This window comes from Saccopteryx leptura, chromosome 4 (assembly GCF_036850995.1).
Source record: "Saccopteryx leptura isolate mSacLep1 chromosome 4, mSacLep1_pri_phased_curated, whole genome shotgun sequence".
In the NCBI taxonomy this organism is placed as follows: Eukaryota; Metazoa; Chordata; class Mammalia; order Chiroptera; family Emballonuridae; genus Saccopteryx; species Saccopteryx leptura.
Genome location: NC_089506.1, coordinates 190,013,518 through 190,036,542, shown reverse-complemented (window position 1 = coordinate 190,036,542; position 23,025 = coordinate 190,013,518). Strand labels below are relative to the sequence as shown.

At 53.3% G+C, this 23,025-nt stretch overlaps 1 protein-coding gene across 2 annotated transcripts in view; it reads right to left on the bottom strand.

Annotated features, from left to right (window-relative positions):
* Positions 1–11,616: 11,616 nt before the first annotated feature.
* Positions 11,617–23,025, bottom strand: part of COL26A1 (collagen type XXVI alpha 1 chain) — a 200,142-nt gene continuing 188,733 nt past the window's right edge. For both annotated transcript variants that reach the window (XM_066379945.1, XM_066379946.1), the window contains exons 8-13: positions 22,619–22,702; positions 20,769–20,821; positions 16,804–16,839; positions 15,171–15,218; positions 13,354–13,438; positions 11,617–12,675 (exon numbers count right to left, since the gene is read on the bottom strand). In XM_066379945.1, coding sequence (XP_066236042.1) covers positions 12,515–12,675; positions 13,354–13,438; positions 15,171–15,218; positions 16,804–16,839; positions 20,769–20,821; positions 22,619–22,702 — 467 coding nt within the window. In that variant the 3' untranslated portion in view covers positions 11,617–12,514. The remainder of the gene's footprint in view (positions 12,676–13,353; positions 13,439–15,170; positions 15,219–16,803; positions 16,840–20,768; positions 20,822–22,618; positions 22,703–23,025) is intronic.

The window sequence follows — 23,025 nt, the reverse complement described above, 5'->3', positions numbered from 1 at the left end:
ACATTTTATGAACTTGACTCCAAAGGCAAGAGAAGTGAAGGCAAAGATAAATGAATGGGACTACATCAGACTAAAAAGTTTTTGCTCAACAAGAGAAACTGACATCAAAATAAACAGACAGTCAACTAAATGGGAAATGATATTTTCAAACAATAGCTCAGATAAGGGCCTAATATCCAAAATTTACAAAGAACTCATAAAACTCAACAACAAACAAACAAACAATCCAATAAAAAAATGGGAAGACGACATGAACAGACACTTCTCCCAGGAGGAAATACAAATGGCCAACAGATATATGAAAAGATGCTCATCTTCATTAGTTATTAGAGAAATGCCAATCAAAACTGCAATGAGATACCACCTCACCCCAGTTAGATTAGCTATTATCAACAAGATGGGTAATAGCAAGTGTTGGAGAGGCTGCGGAGAAAAAGGAACTCTCATTCACTGTTGGTGGGACTGTAAAGTGGTGCAGCCATTATGAAAGAAAGTATGGTGGTTCCTCAAAAAACTGCAAATAGAACTACCTTATTACCCAGCAATCCCTCTACTGCGTATATACCCCAAAACCTCAGAAACATTGATACGTAAAGACACATGTAGCCCCATGTTCATTGCAGCACTGTTCACAGCGGCCAAGACATGGAAACAACCAAAAAGCCCTTCAATAGAAGACTGGATAAAGAAGATGTGGCACATATACACTATGGAATACTACTCGGCCATAAGAAATGATGACTTCGGATCATTTACAACAAAATGGTGGGATCTTGATAACATTATACGGAGTGAAATAAGTAAATCAGAAAAAAACCAAGAACTACATGATTCCATACATTGGTGGGACATAAAAACGAGACTAAGAGACATGGACAAGAGTGTGGTGGTTACCAGGGGTGGGGGGAGGGAGAGGGTTAGGGGGAGGGGGAGGGGCACAAAGAAAACTAGGTAGAGGGTGACGGAAGACAATCTGACTCTGGGCGATGGGTATGCAACATAATTGAATGACAAGATAACCTGGACATGTTTTCTTTGAATATATGTACCCTGATTTATTAATGTCACCTCATTAACATTAATAAAAATTTATTTAAATTAAAAAATATATAAAGTGCCACAATGGAAAAAAAAAAAAAAAGAAGGCAATCTTACCTTTTGTGAAAGCATGGGATGAACCTGGAGAACATTATGCTAAGTGAAATAAGTCAGTCAGAGAAAGACAAGTAGCATATGATTTCACTCATATGTGGAATCTAATGAACAAAATGGTATGAACATTTTAAAAGCTTTTACAGTGTAAAGCCATTTTTTTCACAGAAATTTCATACTAATTTATACCCTCATAGCTAAGAATGTTCACTTTCACTCAACAAGATTGGGTAATATAATCTTAAACAATCTTTGAGAATATAAGGGGAAATCTAATTGGTATTTTAATGGGCTTTCTCTAATTACTAGTGAAGCTGAATATGTTTAAATGTTTATTGCATATTTTTATTACTTCTTTTGTACATTTATTTTCAACTATTTTTCTATTGGAATGTTCACTTTCATTAATTTGTAATTGCTTTTTATATATTAGAGGTTTTAACCCTTTGTCATATTTGGTGCCTTGTTTGTAGTTCCCCAACAAATATAATTAAATGGTTCTTTAAAACAAAGAGATTTAAATTTTATGTGTTAAATTCTCTCTTATTCTTTCTTATTTTTTTCCACTGCTTTTATGTTTAGAAAGTTTTTACTCACTCTCACCCCAAGATCAGATATTTGTCTATACTTTCTTCTAGGTTTTTTTTTTTTAATGATGTCCATTTTTACATTTAATTCTAAATCCTCTGGAAGTTATATTGGAGTATGGTGTGAAGGAAAGAGCTAATTTTATTTCTTTCAAATAGCTAAGCGAATGTCCCGGCATCATTTATTGAATAATCCGTCCTTTCCCCACAGATTTTCAATGCCACCTCAGTAAGCTGAGACTTGGTAATCACCATGGTAACGGAGCTGTGTTAAAAACATTTGTTCTCACAAAGTGGAGGGCTGGTGCCCAGCAGGGCTCAGTCTGGCCTCATTGCACGTCTTCCCTAATTAAGATACACCTTTTGGTTTGGTTTTAAGAAAATTCTCCCTTTATAGCCACGAAGCAGAAGGAAAATTAAGGCCAACTCCTTTCATGCTCAATCTGCTGAGCTGGGCCTCCCAGGGTGGCAGGAGTGTGAGGGAGACGGGCATCGTGGTGAGAAATTGGATGGTGATTTGCACCTGTTTTACCTTGAGAACCTGGAGGGACGTTGTCATGGTCCTTGACTAGCTGGAGGATGGGGGGTAGGATGGTCATGTTCAAGAATGCAGCTCTAACATAAAACAAAGCAGAGACAGCTCTGCTGGCCCAGCAGGAGACCAGCTTGAAGCTAAGCACCCCTTCCCCTTCCGGGGTGGCAGCTTCTGCCACCAACAGGCAGCAAAGTCCACACTTCTTGCTCTTTGGAGCTTTTGACCATAGGTCGCTGGAGTTCTCCTTCCTATAGGGCAATGGTCCCCAAACCTTTTTGGGCCACAGACTGGGTTAATGTCAGAAAATATTTTCACGGACTGGCCTTTAGGGTGGGACAAGATAAATGTATCTCGTGACCGAGACAAGTGTCAAGAGTGAGTCTTAGACAGGTGTAACAGAGGGAATCTGGTCATTTTTTCAAAATAAAACATCGTTCAGACTTAAATATAAATAAAACAGAAATAATGTAAGTTATTTATTCTTTCTCTGCGGACTGGTACCAAATGGCCCACGGACCGATACCGGTCCGCGGCCCGGGGGTTGGGGACCACTGCTATAGGGTATCTGTGTTTAGCCTTGTGTAGGTGGTTGTGGAGGGGAGGTGGGCAAGACCTGGGTCTGCGCTCATCTGCCAAGAAGGAAGAGACCTTCTCACTTTGGGGAAAGTCCCAGGGAGCATACGTGCTGGAGGGAGACATAGTAAAGATACTGGACTACCACTTTGGGTGACTGCAGAGTCATCTCCTGCAAGGGGAGAATGAGCCCGGCATCATGGCAAGTCACGGGAAGATACAGAAGTCACAGCAGGCAGACACTCTGAGGTCGAGGCGGAACAGCAGTGGCAGTGAGAGGGACGATGGATGGACTCAAGCCCCTCCTGCTGCTCATCCCCCAAGGATGAGTCAGAGCTGGTACTCCTCCCTTAGGGCTTGCCCCTACTCCCACCTTATCTTTGGGGTCCCCTGAGACCCCTGGAGCCTTGTCATAGCCTCTGTTACTTGAGGCACTTGGGATAGGTTTCTCTTGCGTATGATCAAAGCAGCCCGTATCCCTCCCAGTCAGCATGAGGGGCCTGGGAGTGGTGCTCTTGGTCTTCCGCTTGGCATGTCTGCAGGCAGTGCTTTTGACCCAGGGTCTCCAGTCTTAACTGCTTACCCCCTCCCTGCTTTTCCTTGAGGGCCTGCCTGGTACCAAGGCCAGCTAGAACTCTGGAACGGGGATCTTTTCCCTTATGCCCTCCCTCCCTCTGCTCAACCAATGGCAGAGAACGGTTTGTGGGCCTGGTCAGTGCAGAACCAGCACATCTCCCTCCTCACCAATAGGAGCATCTTTTGGGTGCAGGCTCTGACACCTGAGATCAACACTCGCCAGACCTGTGCTACGGATGGGCTACAAGTGAGCTCAGGTGTTGGCCCTTGGAAGCTGCCAGGGTGGTGCTGGGACAGCCAGTGACCGCTGGGCACAGCTGCTGGGTGCAGCCCTGGTTATTTATCCCAAGTGCTGTGCAAATATCCCATTCTCTGTGAGCCGTAATGTGAGAAAGGCCAGGAGACTCCGCCCCAGTTGCCCGCAGAACAGCTTGACTTCAGAAGTGACCAAGCTTTATGGCTGGCATACTAGGTCATCCCCTGCTATCGGCATTGCTGGGGTCCTTGCTGTGCCAGAAATCTTGTGCCAGAGAGGACAGTGCTGTGGAGAGAAGGGTAAGAGGTTGCATCTCCCACATCCCACAGAATCCTCGCTGCTCGAGCTGCAGCGTTTGGTTGTGGTTTCTGGAATATGCTGACCCCACAGATCTGCTGGGACCTTACAAGTCTTCAGAGTGGTTACAGGTGCTGGCTCCTGTTGGGCCATAAAGGGCAATGAAGCGTTGATGAATGCCACGACATGGATGAGCCTTGAAATCGTTATGCTAAGTCCAAAGAAGCCAGATGTAAAAGGCCGCATATTGAATGAGTCCATTTTCACAAAATGTCCAGAATAGGTAAACCCACAGAGACAGAGAGCAGATTACTGGCTGCCTAGGGGGAATGGGAGGATTAGGATTATTAATAAATGATACAGGGTTTCACTGGGGGGCGATGAGAATGTTCTAAAATTGATTGTGGTGGTGATTGCACAACTCCGAATATACACTTGCAATGGGTGAGTTGGACAGTTTGTGAATTATAGCAAAAGCTCAGTTAGAAAAAAGGGGATGTAAGCTGCAGAGTTAGATAGTTTGGGTTTAAATCCTGACCCTACCACTTACTCTGTGGACAACAACAGGTGAGTCGTTTAACCTTGGGCGTGAATTTGTTCACCTGCAAAATAAAGACAATTAAAGCACTTGTTTCATTAGGTTAGAGTGGGGGTTAAATGAGTCAACACACATAACAGGCTCAGAGCAGTGCCTGCCACACAGTAGGTAGTCGCTTCTCCTACTTCAGTGAAGCGTACCTCTGTTGCACAAGGTAAAAGAGGAGAGTCCTGAGAGGTTAAGTAAATTGCTCAAGGTCACCTAAGGTCACCATTGTAGTCTGAAGAATACCCCCCATACCTAAATATATGTCCAAGTCCCAATTCCTAGACCTTCTGCATGAGACCTTATTTGGAAGGAGGGTCATCTGTAGATGAGAATAAGTCAAGGATTTAGATGAAAAGATCATCCTGGATTACATGACTGGGCCTGAAATCCAATGACAAGCATTCTTATGAGAGACAGAGAGGACAAGACAGGCATAGGGAGGAGGCCATAAGAAGACAGAGGCAGAGGTTGGAGGGATGCAGTCACAAGCCAAAGGGACGCCTGGAACCACTAGAAACTGGAAAAGGCAAGGAACGGCTCCCCCAGGAGCCTTGTAGGGAGCGTGGCCCTGACAACACCTTGATTTTAGACTCTAGCCCAGGCATGGCCAACATATGGCTCACGGGCCACATCCGGCCCTGGTAATGAGTTTATGCGGCCCATGATTAAATTTTTAATATTCTCTGCTACTTTAAAATCTCAGCTACTCAGAAGAGGAAGCGTCTTTGATTATTGGAAATTGAGATATTTAAGAAGATAGTGATACACGGAAAAGAATTCTGCGTGTGACTAATCTAGGGTTAACTTCCAATAATTGGTCGAATGGATTCGCGATACTCCTTTATTTTTTAAAAAAATTCCATTATAAAGATTTACAACTTTTGTACTCATCTGTACTCGATATGAACTGTTTGATGTTTAGCGGTGATGTGAAACCCACATTCTTTTAGGCGGAGTTTGCCAGTGCGCACCCAAGGTCAAACATTTCGTTATTTTTGTGGTCAAGTGTGCTGAATCAAGTGGCATTGCAGCACAGACAACAGCTGCAGTTGATAACTGAAAACGTGTCCAGGCTGTTTGTGAAACGAAATAATTGTTTTATTTACGATGTAACCCCTTCAAGCTCATTCTATTAATTAAATATTGTTTTGATTGATTGCAATACAGTTTGGATATTGATACGGTATGTAATTATATTTTTATTAAAATATATTTTTATTAAAATAATATTGTATATTAAATTTTTTTTCACTCACATTTATTCATGAACAAGTTAAATAATAAAATTTTGTTTACTTAAATGAATCATTTTTGTATTTAACATTTTTTAATTTTAATATTTCATCTGGCCCGTGAAAAAAGTTTTTTCTAATCTGGCCCGGGGGGCAGAAACTGTTGGCCACGCCTGCTCTAGCCTCCAAAGCTGGCAAAGGGTGCATTGCTGGCAGTTGGTAGAGCAGCTTCAGGAAACCTGTACAGCCACCCAGCCCACAGTGCCAGAGCCAGGACTCGGGGCTCCAGTGATCACGTGGGACCCCCTCATTGCATTTATCTGTGAATAAAAAAACAGCTTCAACTCCAAATACCATGAAGGTTCTGGAAGTGGGTTCTTTGACCCCCTTGTACAGATGAGGACACTGAGACTCCGTTGTTACTTGCCCATGTCAACACTTACCCATCAACGTGGGGGCGGGGTAGACTTGGAAGTGTAAGCCTAGTTGTCTCCTCCAGCCGCACCGGCTTATTAGATTTACCAGCCCCTTGCCTGAAACAGCATTTAATCTGCCTTTTACAATGCACCAATTGCAAGTTCATTAACTGGCGATTGCAAGTTATAGGTGACATTAGAATTTATTAATAACATTGGAAATAAATCTCCCTAGAATTCAAGTAATTTAAAAACTTGTGAAATTCTCTTTTTTTTATAACCCATAAAACATGCCTGGAAGAGAAATGTTCCAGAAACCTCGGGGGTGGTTGGGATTGCAGGTGTGGGTAGCCAGCGTGGGGAGGGGCTTCTATTCTGACCTAAGCCTTTCATGGATGCCCGCCTGCGCCTGCCCACCTGCTCAGTCACTGCCTCTTAGAGTCAGTCTCCTATTGGGAATGTCCCATGACACTGCAGTGATCAGAGCTGGGTACTGGGGATGCAGATGGGACCCTGTTCACAAGATCACAGCCTAATGGTGGGGACAGAGCTGAGAAGGCACCTTTTTGATTCAGGGAAGTGAGGGCTGGGGTACCCCAGTGGCACCTGCAGTGCCTCTGGTTAAAGTCAGGCAGTTCCTGCCCATGCTGACAGCCCCTTGTGGGTCTTTGGGACATGCCGAACTCAAGAGGGAAAAGAATGTGCCCTCAAAGTGCCCTTCCTGCACAACCTGGGCCAGGCCAACCTCATCCAGGGCATTCTGGGAGGGGAGATGCTCAGAGGTGGCTCCCGAGCCCCAGGGCATGAGGGGACTGTTTGATTAACTTTCTGCCACAACTTAATTCCTCCTTGGTCCCCAGAAACGGGTCACACCACATTTTCTTGAGGTCTAGTCTTAAGGGGATACACCAGGAAATGTGGGGTCTTATTGGAATTCCTGAGAGGAACGGCCTGGGGCTGTCCAAGACTTCTGCCCACTTCTGGGTTTGGGGGCAAGGTCATCCAGCCCCTCTGCCTGGAGGTCCTCCATGCACAGGCAGCGCACCGGCAGCAAATTTCTGTCTGAGGCCATGACGTGTTCTCCGGCAGAGGCAATGTGCACCCCTGGCCCCTGGCCCTTCCATCACTTTCTCATTGCCTATGCTGGGAACGACATTAGAAATATTTTATGACCAGTGTAGCACAGGACCCACCACTTGCAACAGATCCTGCGCCTGGCACTGGAACAGGGTCCTGGATTGTGGGGGAATCTAGAGGAGCGGGGGGATGGTGGGAGCACATGGACAGCTGGGGTCAGTCACACAGGGCTCTTTCATATTTTAAACAACAGATTCAGCTGCTTTAGTAAGAGCCACTGAAGGGCAACCCAGTCCGAGGTCCTTCCACACTGGCTGCCACACTGGGGTACTTGCCAGAAGTCACTATCTAACTGAAGGTATCCTGAATTTCTGTTTTGGTTGCTGGTCAATTGGGGTGGGGCAGGCAGAGGTCCCTGTGGTGGGCAGAGGAGCCATGTTCGGGTCTAGACTCAGCCTACACCTGCCCTGCCCAGGAGACCCCACCCCCGCCCCCAAAGAGGGGCAGTCCAAGTCGGTGCCTTGCTCCCCCGGCTCAGATGGGCAGGGGTGTGAGAAGGACAGGGTCTCACGGAGCCCACAGCACAGTCACAGGCAAGGGCCTTGGGGACCACAGGGACTATGACAGCTCTGGACCCCAGAGGAGTGGACCTGGAAGGTGTTGGTGGAGTGCTGCCAGCCTGTCCCACCACGTACACACACTCAAGCACACACATGTATGCCCATGTGTGTGCCCACAAGCACATTTGCACATACACGTATGCATTGATATAGGTGCATGCACACACTCACACATGTACACGTGTACCAGGGGCTGGAACCACTGGCATTTGAAAGGAAATGCTGGGTTGAATCTGGACACTAGGGCACAGGGGAAGTGTATGTAGGAAGCAGTACCTGGAAAGAGGGAGCTCCCCGGGGTCCAGAGCAGACTCGGGGAGGAGACAGGCTGGGGTGGGTGGGTGAGTGGGTGGGCCTGTGTTAGTTCTCCCTCATTAACCCCCGGGTGGCCCATGCAGGCAGGTGGAGCCCGGAGTTCAGGGATGCCCACTCTCTCCCTGCCCTGGGCTGTGTCGAGTCCCCTCCCCAGGGGCTGGGAGAAGGGTAGTTTCAGACAGCAGAGGTGGGCTGGACTCTGGCGATCCAGTAATGGCATCCTAGCTGAGGGCACTGGGGGACTTGCTTCCCCATTCTGATCACCATTGGGACCTGCAAGCTGAGCACCAAAGTGCACGCTGCAGTTTCCACACATGGGCACAAAGACGCTCATGGTACAGGACAGAATCAAAGACCAGAGGGTCCCAACCTGACTCGGTCAAATTGCAGGCATCAGAGAAATTGATGTGTCTGAGGATTTTGCCCAAAGCAACAAACTGTGCTCCCACTGGGGCTCTAAGTGCCAAAACCCCCCTCATCCAGTACCCACAGGATGGAGAGATGAGGCCAGCCAATGAGAGCACCTCTGGCCTGAGTAGAGAGAGGACTGCTGCTATTTCTGCAGCCCACAGCCCGAGGACAGCCTCAGGTTGCAGAGCCCGGGCTGGGGCCAGGAACAGGAGAACCACGGCAGATTCATTAGTAAGTGAGGTATGCTGTCGGGTTTGCATTTCAGATAGTTCCGGCCAGAGGAAGGGCAGAGGGCAGGTGAGAACCTGCCATGGCTGCCTGTCTCCTATGGGTCAATTTCTTCTTCTTGCAACGTTTGGGGCCCTCTAAGATCTGGTGCTTGGCAGCTGCTTCAGTCTCCTGTGAGAATTCCTTCTGCTCTGCTCACCACTGGCCTCTACCCACACACGCACTCCCCTTGCAGGGCCATCCCTCGGGGTCTTGGTTTGTATGAACTGCTTTTTCTTCCAGAGCTCGGCAGCTGAGAGCACAGCCTGCCTGAGTCCCATAGACCTGTTCTGAAACCCAGCCATTCAGCTTCTACTGAGTTGACTCTCCACGAAAAGGGGAAGGGCAGCTGTGAAGCTGAAGGAAGGAGAGGCCTGCCGGCTGTTTAGCATGGTGCCTGATCTCATCCTTATGAAGGACCAGGTCACATTCACCTCACTGACGAAACCCTGTCCCACAGCCGCAGCCCTTAGGGACCAGAGCCTCCTGTGGAGTCCACACTTTCTACCCTGCCCCATTCAACACACTGCAGACATGGCCTGTCCATGACCCCCCTTTGGAAGTTGGCTCCCTCCTGCACCCCCAGTGGCTCTGAGGTGGGCTTGGGAGCACCTGGACATCTTGTTCCCATTCTAGGGCTCACTCTAGATTCTGTTAACTCCCACCCAGGCCTTCCCGGACCATGCAGGATACAGGCCAGGGGACAAATGGAGGCTTCCCATATGTCTATATATTTTAAAGTTGTCTGTTGAGCTAACCAACTTAAATAAAATATGTTCTATGCTACTACTGCTACTACTTTGACAAATATATATATATATATTTTGTATTTTTCTGAAGCTGGAAACGGGGAGAGACAGTCAGACAGACTTCCGCATGCGCCCGACCGGGATCCACCCAGCACGCCCACCAGGGGCCACGTTCTGCCCACCAGGGGGCGATGCTCTGCCCCCTCTGGGGCGTCGCTCTGCCGCGACCAGAGCCACTCTAGCGCCTGGGGCAGAGGCCAAGGAGCCATCCCCAGCGCCCGGGCCATCTTTGCTCCAATGGAGCCTTGGCTGCGGGAGGGGAAGAGAGAGACAGAGAGGAAGGAGGGGGGGTGAAGAAGCAAATGGGCGCTTCTCCTATGTGCCCTGGCCGGGAATCGAACCCGGGTCCCCTGCATACCAGGTCGATGCTCTACCGCTGAGCCAACCAGCCAGCTTTGACAAATATTTATTAAAAGGACCTGGAAGACCCAGATGACTTCAGATTGAGACCTTGCAGAATTATGCATTGGAACATGATGGCCAATGGAGATCTAGCTCCTACCCTTTGAAGCCCCACCTCCCACTGGCTGCTGGTTTCTGTCCTGCACCGAGGGGCTTTATGTGTATGTGTAGACTGCCACCTGCATGTTTATGTTCAGTCCACACTCTTTCAAAGCAGTGGCCCCCTGCTCTAAGGATGCAGATGCCGATGGTGACATGGTCTGCCTTTAAGACATTCACAGAGAGAAGCCCGGGCAGAGCCTGGGCTAGGGACCACGAGGGCAACACACTGGTGTCCTGGGTCAGCAGAACTCTCTCTTAGGGCCCCATTCAGCCCGTGGGTCTGGGAGATTGCAGTGCCGCCTGGCTGGCTTCACTAAGGGGTAGAGGACTTGGCTTGTCAGATGGCAGTAGGTCTTGTGGGAGCCCTAAAGGTGTTTGGGGCAGGGTGGGGGTGATGGGGCTCCAGTGAGCTGAGAGGGTGGCCTGGCAAAAGAGAAAGGGACCCAGCCATCTGGGAGAAGCCTTTGCCTGGCCTATGCTCTCCCTTCTGTACCCCGGCATGCGCGCTCTGTGTGCTCTTTGCCAGAGGGTTCACCGACGGGCCACGCTCCTCCCTCCTTCCAGCGTTTCCCCATGTTGTCTGCCCTTGCCGTTTAGCCAACTCCCGCTGATCCCTGAAGACCCCTTTCTTCTCCATGGTCCCTCCTCATGCTCCCTGAAGATTAGCTTCCCCCTCTGCTGTATTAAGCATGACCCTGTGGCCACCGCCTGCCCTGTGTGTCACACTGGGCAAGCAGCATTCACCAGTCACATTGTCACTAGATGTGGGCCTCCTTGGATGGCTCCTGCAGCACCTGCGAGTCACCGTGGCCAAGCCCGCCAGGCCTCCCTGCAGCCGCAGCCCCGGGACACGAGCCCCTCAGTGGGGAGAGCACCTTTATTGTCAGAGCGTTACAGACTTACCGCCCACCTCCGACCACCCCTTGGAGACAGGCCTGTGGGAGGCCGCCCCTTGGCCCCGGGGACGGCCCTGCCGGAAGAGGGACGTCCAGAGCTTTGAGGGCAGGAGAGGTTACGAGGGTCCAGGAGCAGGCTCAGCCTCCCTGCAGCATTGAGAGCACTGGGCATGACCGCTCCTGCCACAAGGGGAGACATGTTTGGGGCGGCGCCAGCACCTATGAATCTGAGTCTGCTGCCCTCGCTCGAGTGCGGGTCCTGGCCCAGTGAGAGAGGAGCACCAGGGCAGTCTGGATCACAGGGGACTTGTGGCCTGAGGGGCTGGGGTGGCCTTGAGGGCTGTGGTCTGAGCTGCTCTCTCTGGGGCGCCAGGGACCCAGGGGGGTCTACTGTGGAGCTGCCGGGGCCCACCACCCTGGGGCGGGCGCCTCTCTCCCCAGCAAGGCCTGGGGCTCTGGCGGCCCTTCTTCCTCGACTTCGTCAAGAGGACATTAGACTTGTCACCTAACGCAGACGTGGCCAACCCTACAGATTCCCAGAGAGACTGGGAGAGAACAGAGCTGCAAGTGATGGCCCTTGAGGGTGCATGTCCCTGTGAAGTCCTCCGCCCTCCGGCTCAGGGTGGAAGTGCCCTGGTGGGGGAGGGTGGGCTCAGAGAGGTTGGGAAGCAGCAGTGGGTTATGCCAACTCGGTTTAAGGGCCCTTGCACCCCAATGCTCCTTCCTCAATCCCTAGGTCCGTGTGACTGTCGTGGGTTTATTCAGGGTCTCCCTGGTTTGGAGTTGAGGAAGGAGACCCAGGGACCTGCCCTCCTTTCCACTGGCCAGTCCAGCCTTCCTACAGCCCCGTGCTCACCCTGTCTGAGTTTCCCATGAAGAGAGGGAGACGGCCAGTTAGAGATCAGGAACTGAGGGGCCTGGGTTCAAATCCTGCCCCAGTCCTCCATGGTCTGGTGGCTTTGCAGGTTATTTATCCTCTTCAAGCCTCTGTCCCCCATGTAAAGTGGGGACAAGCCTACCTCCTAAGGGTTAAATGAGACAATGCAGGGAGAGCCCCTTGGACAGGCCCACATGTCACAGGAACTCAGTAAATGATAAGTATTATGATTATTCTCACACCCTGCCCCGCCCACCCAGACTCTGTCTCCTGCAGGGGGGTGGGAGGACGGGGAGGGAGAGAGGAGGGCCAGGAGCAGGGCTCTGCCAAGGATGCTGAGACCCTCTGGACTCTGACACTGGAGATGTCATCTGTCCTCAAGGCCCACAAGCCCTAGAAGTCAATGTCCCTCATGATTGTCCATGCCTGGAGCCCAGTCCCATTAGGGGTGCCTTCAGGATCCAGTGGGGGAACAGGCTTCAGGGCTGGGTCTTTGGTGGGGCCGGCTTGTCCTGAAGACTTGGGCCCTTACTTCCCACTGCTGGCCCGGCCAGTGCTCTTCTGCACAGGGCTGGGGCCAAGCAGGGCAGCGAGGGAACCATCAGGTGGGGCACCACCGCGCTTCATCTTGAGGTTGGCTCTCAGCGCAGCATCCTGGCCGGAGCCGCCCTCAGGGGAGGCCAGGGGATCTGCAAGAAGAGCAGGAGGGTGGGACTTGGGGTTACTCAAAGGTACCTTCCCTTCTGCTCCCTGGCCAGTACAGGGAGTGCTGTACCCGACGAGGACTCATTCATTCATTCATTCATTCATTCTTTAACAAATGCTGATCAGACCAAGCTCCAGGTCCTGAAGAAAAGCCAGTCACCACCCTCACCAGGGAGAGACATGGAAATCTCAGCCCATCAGGGAACATAGGCTCTGCAGAGCCCTGTGAGGACAGAGGAGGTCTGCTTCACAGAACAGAACTTGGAGCAGGTCCTGAAGTGGGAGTTGGTATTTAGTAGGCAGAGGGACCTATTTGAGCAAAGGAACAGAGGTGGGAGGGGACCTTGGATGACTGGGTAGTGGCTTTGTGTCACTAGGCACCAGGCTATGCTAGGGAGGGGCTTAGGACTTGATGAACCTAGATGTCAATCATGGGCAGCCGGGAGTCACTGAGGGTCCTTGAGCAGGGGAGGGACAAGGTCAGGCTGGGGTTTGGGGAAAACCGTCTGGCAGCCAAGTGAAGGAAATATGGAGGCAGGGAGATCAGAAGAGCTAGCAGCCTCTTGAGGACAGCAAGGAGTGGGGAGGTAGGAGCAGAGGGAGATTCCCAACTCTGTGGGCAGCTGTGTCCCTGCTCTCTCCTGGGCCCGGTCACTACTCACCGTGGATCCCGATCATGTGCTCCAGGATGAGGACTCGCTCCGCCAGGATCTTCAAGGCCTCCCGCAGCTGCTGCACCCCCTCACCCTGGCGGGGAGGAAGCAGCCAGGGTCAGGGCCATCTGCTTCAATGTACATGTCGTCCCAGTCCTCCCCAGTCCCGCCTCGTCCCTCCTGTCACCATCATTAATACAACGGCCACCATCCACTCCATGCCAGGGATGGCACTTGAATTCTTGTTCACAGCCAAGGAAACCGAAGCACAGAGAAGGTAACCTCTGGACCCACAGCCTGGAAGCGGCTGACTGGGGCTTCAGGCACAGACCTGTTCCCTCCAGTCTGGGCTCTTTCTGCTCCGCAGCTGCCTGCCTGCTTTCTCTGTGGGCCCTTCTTTCCAGAAAAGACCCTGCAGAGCACCTAGCATGGGCCCACAGGTGGGGGAGCTTTGCTGGTTTCCTTCCTGGAAGAAAAGGGGAAGAGAACCACTGCTCCCGGGGTGCCGGCAGGAGGGCAGGATGACGGTGGGTCTGCACTTCTGAGACCCGGCCTACATGTGGGCCAAGGACCTCGCGTGCCGACATGTGAGTGAGCTGCTTTATCGAGAAGACAGGTGTCAAGGCCACTTTGAAAAAAAAAAGTGATGGTGAAGGGTCAAGGCCCTGCCTGGAGTTAGAAGCAAAGTGGACACTTTTTACTGGTATAGCATGACATTCAGATTAATTTAGCTTAAAACAAAACAAAAGGAACCAACAAGCATCCTATTGGGTTCCAGGAGAGAGGTCTTCCCTCTAGGGAACCATAGTCCCCAGAAGCTATGCTACGGGCAGTATCTGGGATGGGGGTCCTGGCGAGACGCAGGGGGTCCAGCCCCTCGGTCAGGGACCTAGCTAAGCCGTGTCCCTGGGCCCCAGGCTGCACTCTTAGGAAACAGGGGGCGGCCTGAGTGCCCTCTCAGTCTGGCACCGGAAGTGGCCGTGAATCTGTGCTTACACCCTGCACTCACATCTTCCTCCCGCTGCCTGCTCAGCCCACCACAGTTGCTCTGGCTCCAGCATCTTCCTCCTTTTCCAGTCCCACAAGGACCTCTGGGAGGTTCCTTACCCAGTCCCCCTCCCACAGCTGCCTGCCTCCATCACCCCCCTCATGAGGTACCCCCCTGCTCAGGACTGTCCCAAGGTCGCTCACTTCAGGTAGCCACTGCTGTTCAGGGGACTCTCCTCAGCGTGCAAGGTCTCCCCTGCTGAACCCAGCGCCCTGACCCCCTTTATCCATCATCCCAGTCACCAGCGCCCCACCTGCTCCCAGTAGGTAGAAGGTCCCCATGGCCGTGTCCTCACCCACTGTGTCCCTCCCCACCCATCCTGTCTAGGCCCCTACCTGCTCCCATTCTCACACCCTCATCATCCTCTCTGGCCTCTGCCAGCCATCTATTTACTTGCCCCATGTGTCTACCAGCCTGTGACCCTGTGGGCACATCAGTGCACCAGGCACTGGTCACGAGAGAGTCCTGTCCCTGGGTAGGGACCCCGCATCCTGAAGCCTCCTCTGCAGGTCTGTGGCTCCTCCTGTCCCCTCCAGCAGGGTCTCTCCCAGGCCCTGCCCTGGGCCAGTCACCCATCAGTGCTATCCCCGTAACAGATTAATCACACTATGCTGTAATGTTGACTCATGTGTCTCCTACATGGGGCTGGAACCCCATTCGCCCTGTGGGAAGCGCTGGGGTCAAGGCTAAGGGGGGTCAGTATAGATCTGTTGGGTACCGCTCTCCCACTAAGACACAGCTAAGGGGCGGAGGTATGCAGGAGCCACAGCACAGTTACCTCTGTGGCAGCTTTCTCCTCTTCTTCTTCCTTCTTGCCAGGCTCACCCTAAGAAGCAAGTCATGCAGTCAACAGCTAGTGTGGGGAGGGGCGGGGAGCTGGGGTGAGCAGAGCAGTGGGAGGCCAAGGCCCTGGTCACCCTGCACAGCTGTACTTGGGAGGTGTCTAAAGTTGGCTTTAGGAGCTTAATTCTGCTTCTGGGGCAGGGGGGACGTCCAGTTTGGAACCTCATAAGCTCATGTCTTGGCTCTTCTAGGGATGAAGTCTCCTACCTCTGAGGATTCTGGACTCTGCTTCCCTGTCTCAAAAATGGGGCCAACCTCACAATAACATCTTCCTGGTACTTACTCCTCCGGAGTGACCTTGATCAAGGCACTTGACCTCTCTGTGCCTCAGTGTTCTCATCTCTACAATAGGATAATAACAGCATCTACCGCATAGGACTATTAGAAGGATTAAGTAAATCAACATCTATAACAAGCTTAGACTGGAGCCCACTGCCTAAAGGTGCTATAAAAGTGTTGTCATACATTATAGACAGACAGAAGCCTGGGAGGAGGCGTGGCTTTGGGGGCTAATATGTATGCCTGGGGTTAAGTCTTGGCTCTACAGTAGCTTTCTTGGGTGACCTTGAAAAAGTTACTTAACTTCTCTGGGTTGCTAATTCTGGCAAATGAGGATAATAAATGCAGTCTCGCTGGGTCGCTGTAAAGCTTAAATACACTCTGGATGAAGTGTACCGCCACTGTGGCCAGCACACAGTAAGTGCTCAGCAAAGATCCACCCTTCCTCCCAGACATCATTGCCTCCCCACTCCCCCTCCACATAAGGCCTTGGTCATGAAGGAGGTTCTTCCTCTAGGGGCCGGAGTTGAGGCTGCTACCTTCTTGTTTCCAAGAATGGAAGCTAGCCCGGCCTGTCGTGACCCAGTGGAAACTAGCCTGGCCTGTCATGGCACAGTGGACAGAGCATCAACCTAGAACGCTGGTTCAGAGCTCTGGGCTTGCTTGGCCAAGGCACATATGACAAGCAAGCAGCGAACAACTAGAGTGAAGCAACTATGAGTTGGTATTTCTCGTTTCACCCCCTTTTCTAAGCCTCTTAAATGATGGAGGTTCGGCGAAGGGAAGGGACGCTCTAGGTTCACAGCACGTTAACCCAGGCGTCTGGGCTCCTTGGATGGGGCCTCGGGACTCTCCTCCAGCCCCGGTGAACAGGAGGCTGTTCCAGTCCTTGCTCGCACTCCCAGTGAGGTGGCTCCCCACCTCCCAAGGCCATCCCTTCTCAACTTGGGCATCTGGGACTGCACTCAGGTTGCCCCCTCCTCTCTTCTGCCCCACTCTGGTTGGGTTGGATAAGGCCATGTTTGGGGAGGCTGTGGGGCTGAGCTCCGTGCTGAGGCCCCGCCAGAAGGCTCCCCAGATCCCCAGACCCATGTGTCCAGCTATCCTCCGACATCCCCACCCGGCTGACCAGGATGTGCCCCACTCCACCTCTCCAAAGTGGAACTGTCCCGTGAGGCCACCTGGGACAGTTCCCATCTACCTGGCACCCTGGGCCTGCACCAGCGCCCACCGCCCCAGGGGTGGCCCACTGCCCCAGGGGTGGCCTGTCTAGACAACCCCACACTTACAGATGGCCCCGTCATGCCCCGCTCTCCAGCCAGGCCCTGCAGATAATCAAGCAAAGCAGATCAGTCCTTGCCTGCCCGCCTGCCCTTGGCAACCCCTCAGTCCTCCCCTCCCCCTGCACGGGGCTCTGGATCTGAAAAATAGAATAAGAGGACGATGACATGGAGGAAATGGGAAGGCCACACTTGAGGGCCTTCTAGGTTCTAGAGCCACCCTTCTCTGGCTCCTACATGAGCCTCAGCTGAGCCCTTGGTCTTCTCATCTGCAAAATGGGCAATCAGAAAAGGGAAATAGATAGCAAAGCACACTCCCCCCTGTCCCTGCCCCACACACGAGAGAAAGGCCCTCGGAGACTGAGTGACAGCAATGGTGGCATTGAAAGCACCACATGCGGACTCCCATCAGTGCTGAGGCCCCGCCAGAAGGCTCCCCAGATCCCCAGACCCATGTGTCCAGCTATCCTCCGACATCCCCACCCGGCTGACCAGGATGCGCCCCACTCCACCTCCCCAAAGTGGAGCTCCACGCCGAGTCACCCTTCTCAAGGCAATGGCTTGAGGTCCCCCAGCTGCTCCAGTGCACACCTGGGGGTTCACTTTCCCTTTCCCTCACTCACCAGATTCATTCCGTCAGCCAGACCTGTCAGGTCCTCTTTCTAAATATGTCTGTTCACTTGGCCATTTCTACCGCTACCACCTGCGAGTCGCCTTCAAGCCCCCCTTTGCACTACCATGGCCCCTCCCTGATCTCCTCGCCCCCTCCCCCACCCCAGAATCCCATTCCCCCCACAAGAGCCAGGGGGCCTTCTAAAGATATAAATCAGAACATGCACTCTCCCTCCTTGACACTTAAGAGTTCCCTTTCCGCTGTGACAAAAACCCAGACTTCAGCCCTGCAAGTGAAGGCCCTGCCCACGTCTCCACCTCATCTCACAGCACACTCGCCTCTCAGTACCTCCCAGCCTTTTCCCTGCCGCAGGGCCTTTGCAGTCTCACTTCCTTCCACCTGGACTGCTCTTTCCTGGCATCTTCGCGTGGCTGCTCCTCTGCTTCCTCTGGTCTCAGCCAATGTCACCTGCCCATGTTTGTCAGTGCCCTCCTATCACAGTAGGCTTTTTGTCCAGTTACTCTGCCCTATCACCTCATTTAGTTCTTTCCTTACACTTCCTTACCTTTCATTGTCTGCCTCCCCCATCAGACTATCAGCTACTGGGGGCAGGGGCAGGTGTCCCTGCTCCTGTGCATAGTATCCGAGGCCCCAGGAGAGATTTGGTTCATAAACAGCATTTATTAAGGGTCTTTTTCTTTCTTTTCTTTCTTTCTTTCTTTCTTTCTTTCTTTCTTTCTTTCTTTCTTTCTTTCTTTCTTTCTTTCTTTCTTTCTTTCTCTTTCTTTCTTTCTTTCTTTCTTTCTTTCTTTCTTTCTTTTTCTTTTCTTTCCTTTCCTTTCCTTTCCTTCCCTTCCCTCCCTCCCTCCCTCCCTCCCTCCCTCCCTCCCTCCCTCCCTCCCTCCCTCCCTCCCTCCTTTCTTTCTTTCTTTCTCTCTTTCTTTCTTTTTAACATGAAATTTATTATTAAAGGTCTTTTATATCTAGTATCTCCTTCATTCCTCACAGCGCACCTGCTCAGAAGGGATTTTCATCCTCATTTTGCAGATGGGGAAACTGAGGCCCAGGGTCACCGGCTGGAAACTGGCACAGCTAGGTTTCAAACCCTTGTCTACCTGTCCTGCTCAGAGGAGAGGATAGAGGCCACCTGGCCTTCCATCATTGTCCCTTCTCCCCCCTCCCCCCAATCCCCACAGGCTTTGATTCCTTAGAAAGGGAAGGAGATGATGGCTGGGTCATCGGACTGACCCCGCCATCCACAGTGAGGCCACAGCCTGGCGCCTCTGGGGTGAGCAGAGGAGGTTGGTGGTCATTCTGACATTGTCAATATTTGGGCTAACATTGGCCATGTGGGAGCCTGGTGAGGCCCTGGCAGTGGGTCCTGGAAGGGGTTTGTCCAGGGGGGCCCTGTAGAGCCAGAAATAGGCCTGTGCCCTCTGACATCTAAGCCCTGGCCATCGGCCCCTAGCCTCAGGGAAAGACCACAGTAAGGAAGTAAGGGGTCAAGTAAGAGCAACCTGAAGTCCCCTCGGGCTGATGCCTGGTCACCCCCTTGAGGGAGGTTGAACGAGCAGTTCAGACTTGGTCCCCTTTAACCTCATTGGAATCTTGCAGACCTGGGTTCCCCCAAGGACATGGTCTGCAGAAGTGCCGGAGGCAGCCCTGCCCACAAAGCCTAGAAGACTGTGAAACAGACCACTGTACAGAATAAGGCTACCCGAAACACCCAGAACTTTCTTAGCAAAGGCTGCTGGGGAGGGCCTGAAAGGAGCTTGGCCATGTTGGGACCCCAGCTCTGCTTCCCTGCTGTGCAACTCCAGTAAGTGACAGAACCTCTCTGAGCCTCCACTTCCCCATTGCTGCTGGGATTAAAGTACGGGATCCTTAGAGCAGTTGGGATGAGCGGATGGGGGCAGAGGTTGGGAACACTGCCATCTCTGAGCCTGCCTGTTGCTGGGGGCTGGGGGGCTGGGGGGCCCCTGCACAGAGCTCCAGAGGTATGTGGAGCTCAGCCAGACTTCTCTCCCCGAGCCGCCTCCTGTGGTTCCCTGGGACTCTCTGTCCCTCACCCTAGTCTTCTCAGGCGCTGTCATTCTCTCACCTGCTCCTCAACCCCTTTCTCCGGGGCCTGTGGCTGGGTCCTGAGGGGCCAGGAGGGTACCCCTGGGGTGCCTGGCTCTGCGGGTTTAGACTATTGGATTACCTGGGCCGCCCCCGTTGATTCAGAAGCGGATCAGGCCTGGGAGCCTCGCAGCCCCTCCTCAGCCCCCTGTCCCACCCCAGGGCCCGCCGGCAGCCGGGGCTGGACCACATCCTCTCTGCTCTGCCCTGTGCTATCTGCGGCTCGTCTCCGGTCAGAGTTCCTCCCACCCCTCCCCAGGGGCTGTGCACCAGCTGGCCCGGCTCCACACTGTGCCCTGCGGGTGTAAAAACACGCAGTGGGGACAACAGGGAGCAGCTCAAAGTCACGGGACACTGGTTCTGTGATGTCTAGAATGTAAGCTTTAGGGAGCTGACCTATGACCCCGGGGCCTGACTGTGTTATCAGACGGGGGACTGGCACCCTCCCAGAGGTTGGTGAATACTCATCCTAAAGGAATGAATGAACATGTGGGATCCCCCAGGTCCCAGTGCCCACAGGGCCAAGGCCTGGATCTACGTCCCTTGCAGTATGGGGGCCACTTCTCACATACCCGCCCCTGAGCCACAGCTCCAGAACAGCAGAGCCCTCGGTCTGGAAGTCTGGACGAGCTAGTCCACCCTGGGCCTGCAGTAAGCTGTGCACAGTAGGGCATCCCAACACCGCCCTTCCTGCCGCCCCCGCATCCTGGCCCTTCCTCCTCTGGCGGGATTTTCCTCCCAGGCTCTTGGGCTCCTGCACTTCATTTCTCTTTGCTCCCTGTAACAATCCACAGGGAGGCCTTGCACTCCCCCCCTTAGTAGTCGAGGAACTAGAGCCCAGAGAGGCTCCTTTTAGCCCAAAGTCACACAGCTAGAAAGGGAGAGGAAGCCAGGGTGGCGGCATCCATCAAGTTTTGGGGTGTCCCCTCTCACATAGGTGATCCTTGTGGAGGAGGGATGACAGGTTGGGGTGGACACTCTGTGATGCTGGCCTCTCTGGATCTCAGTTAGCTCATCTATGAAATGCAAGTGACGCTAACACCTCTCTGGCGTAAGAACACTGCTGCAGACAAAGCCAGAAGCCCACGTCTACCTGCCCCTGGGTCCCACCTGGCCCCAGGCAGAGACTGGCCAGGTGAACTGGTTCCTTCCTGAGCAACTCCTACAGGCAAGAAGCCTGGCTCTTCCTTTCCTAGGAAGCCAATGCCCCCTCACCCACCAGAAATGGGAGAGGACTTACCTGGGATCCAGGTGCACCTGGGGGCCCTGGGGGACCGTGTGGTCCTGGGGGACCTGTTGGCAGAGCCACAGATGGTCACCTGGGGCTAGAGAAGCCCTCTGCCCCCATCAGCTCTGGAGAGGGACATTTCCATCCATCCCCCCAGCTCCTGCCCGTGGGTCGGTCTGTCTCCATGGGCAGCAGAGATTTGGTGAATGATTGGCGGGACTCCCCTCGCCTCTCCTGCTCATAATCAGAGTGGAGAACCCACCTCCACCCACTCTCTCCGTGCAGCCCCTATACCCCAACCTGCTCCTCCTCCTAGGGTCTCATCCATGGGGCCAGTCTGCAACCTGTCCCCAGCCAGCCAGTCCCCGGGCTAATCTCTCCCGCATCTGCCTCTCCTTGGGACTTTGGACTGGGCCCGTCCAAGGTGAACTTTCTTGCCTTGGTTAATACAATTGCTTCTTGATCACCCACTCTCCATATAGATACCCAGAAAGCATCTAGTCAGTAAGATCCCTCTCAGCCCAGTCCCCCCAGGAAAGTTCCTCTGCTTCTGTGCCTTTGCCAATGCTGTTCCTTCCTCCTGGAACATCTCCATTCCCTCCACATCCCTGCAATTTATTTCCCACTGGTCTTTCCTACTCATCTCAGGCTGAGCATCACCTCCTCCAAGAAGCCTCCTCAGCAACCACCCTTCCTTCTCCCTAGGCAACCTCTGACATGGACCAGCCACCGCCCCTGGCTGCTGTCTGTTTACATGTCTGACTGCCTCATGGGCAAGGAAAAGCCCAGAGGACCAGGCTGGGCCACATGTGCCCAGCAAAGGAAGCAGCGTTTCTGACTGAACTTCAGCGTGCTTGGAAGAGTGAGGTCCCTGTCCCTGGTGGCCTGCACAGGCCTGTGCCGCCAGGGCTGCAGGGCCCCCCCGCCCAGACCCCCCCCCCACCTCATGCTTGAGGAGAAGCTGCAGGAAAGGACACCCCAGGTGGGGCACACATCTGGACTCAGTTAAAGGACAGCCCCCCTCCCCCCAGCTAGAGCAAGTCTCTAGCTCACTCCGTGGCTTCCTGTGAGCGTTGATCAAGTGAACGCTTGACACGAGGCCTGCCCCGGCCTGGCCTCCCCCAACCCCACTTTCCCATCTGTCACTCTCTCAGACCCACGGACCTTCTGATGGTATCTGAGCAAGGCTTGTTTTCCTCCACTAGAATGAAAGCACCACCATGACAGGAACCTTTGTTTTATTACCTTTTGTTTTGTTGCAGGGACCTAGAACACAGCCCAGCAGGTAAGGTTTGCTCAGTGAATATTTGTTGAACATATAAGAGTGAGTAAATGACAGAGAGTGAGTGCTCGGGGCCTGGGAACATCTACACAGCTGGGCAGGTAGGGCTTCAAATCCCTCTCTCCTCCAGTGAGGGTCCAAGGAGGTTGGGGGGTCAAGCCAGATCCAGGCTTGGCTCATTGAGCCCCACGGCCATCCCTTCCCCCAGGGCCTCTTGTTTCTGCCTAAAGGCCCAGGGCCTCCTGCCTCTCATAGGCGCCAGCCCCACCTGAGCTGCCCCTGTGCTGACCACATGTTCCCCCCGGGCCTCGGCCTGGGCCTCCATGAATCCTGGTGTATCTGCCACCCCGGTCCACAAGAGGGCAGCTCTGAACTGCTTTATGTGGGCATTATGAACTTGGCATCCTGTGTCCAGTCCCACAGGTGAACTGCCAAACAGCAGGTTGGGGCAGACTGAGTGCCCAGCACCCTGCCAAGGCCACAGCCCCCAGAATGCCCCCTTAACACCCCTTGGCTCAGGCCAAGCCCAGGAGGGGGTACCCAGTCCAGGCCATCCGGTGCTGCTGCCTTCTTCACTTACCTGGAGGGCCAGGGGGTCCCCGGGGCCCTGGGATGCCCGCCAGCACCGTGTCCACGGCGGCAGAAGCCAGCTGTGAGTCTCCATCTGCGGGAAGAGCAGATGGCCTGTGACCTGGCAGGGTGGAGCCGGCAGAGCTGGAGGCTGGACCTGAGGTCCCCTAGAGCCAGGATGGGCATGCGGACCCCTCTGGGCCTCACAGCAGCCTTAGCAAACAGAGGCTACTGCTCACACTGCTCAGAGGAGCACACTGAAGCCAGGTCAAAGGGCAGTGAATGCTCAATGGGCTTCATATAAAGACAAACTCCTTGCTGAACATTCCGGACCCTTCGAGTCTGCCGGCCCCACTCACCTCCCCAGTGCCCAGACTGGTGCTCTCTTCCAGGCTGCACCCCACATGCCTGTCCTGA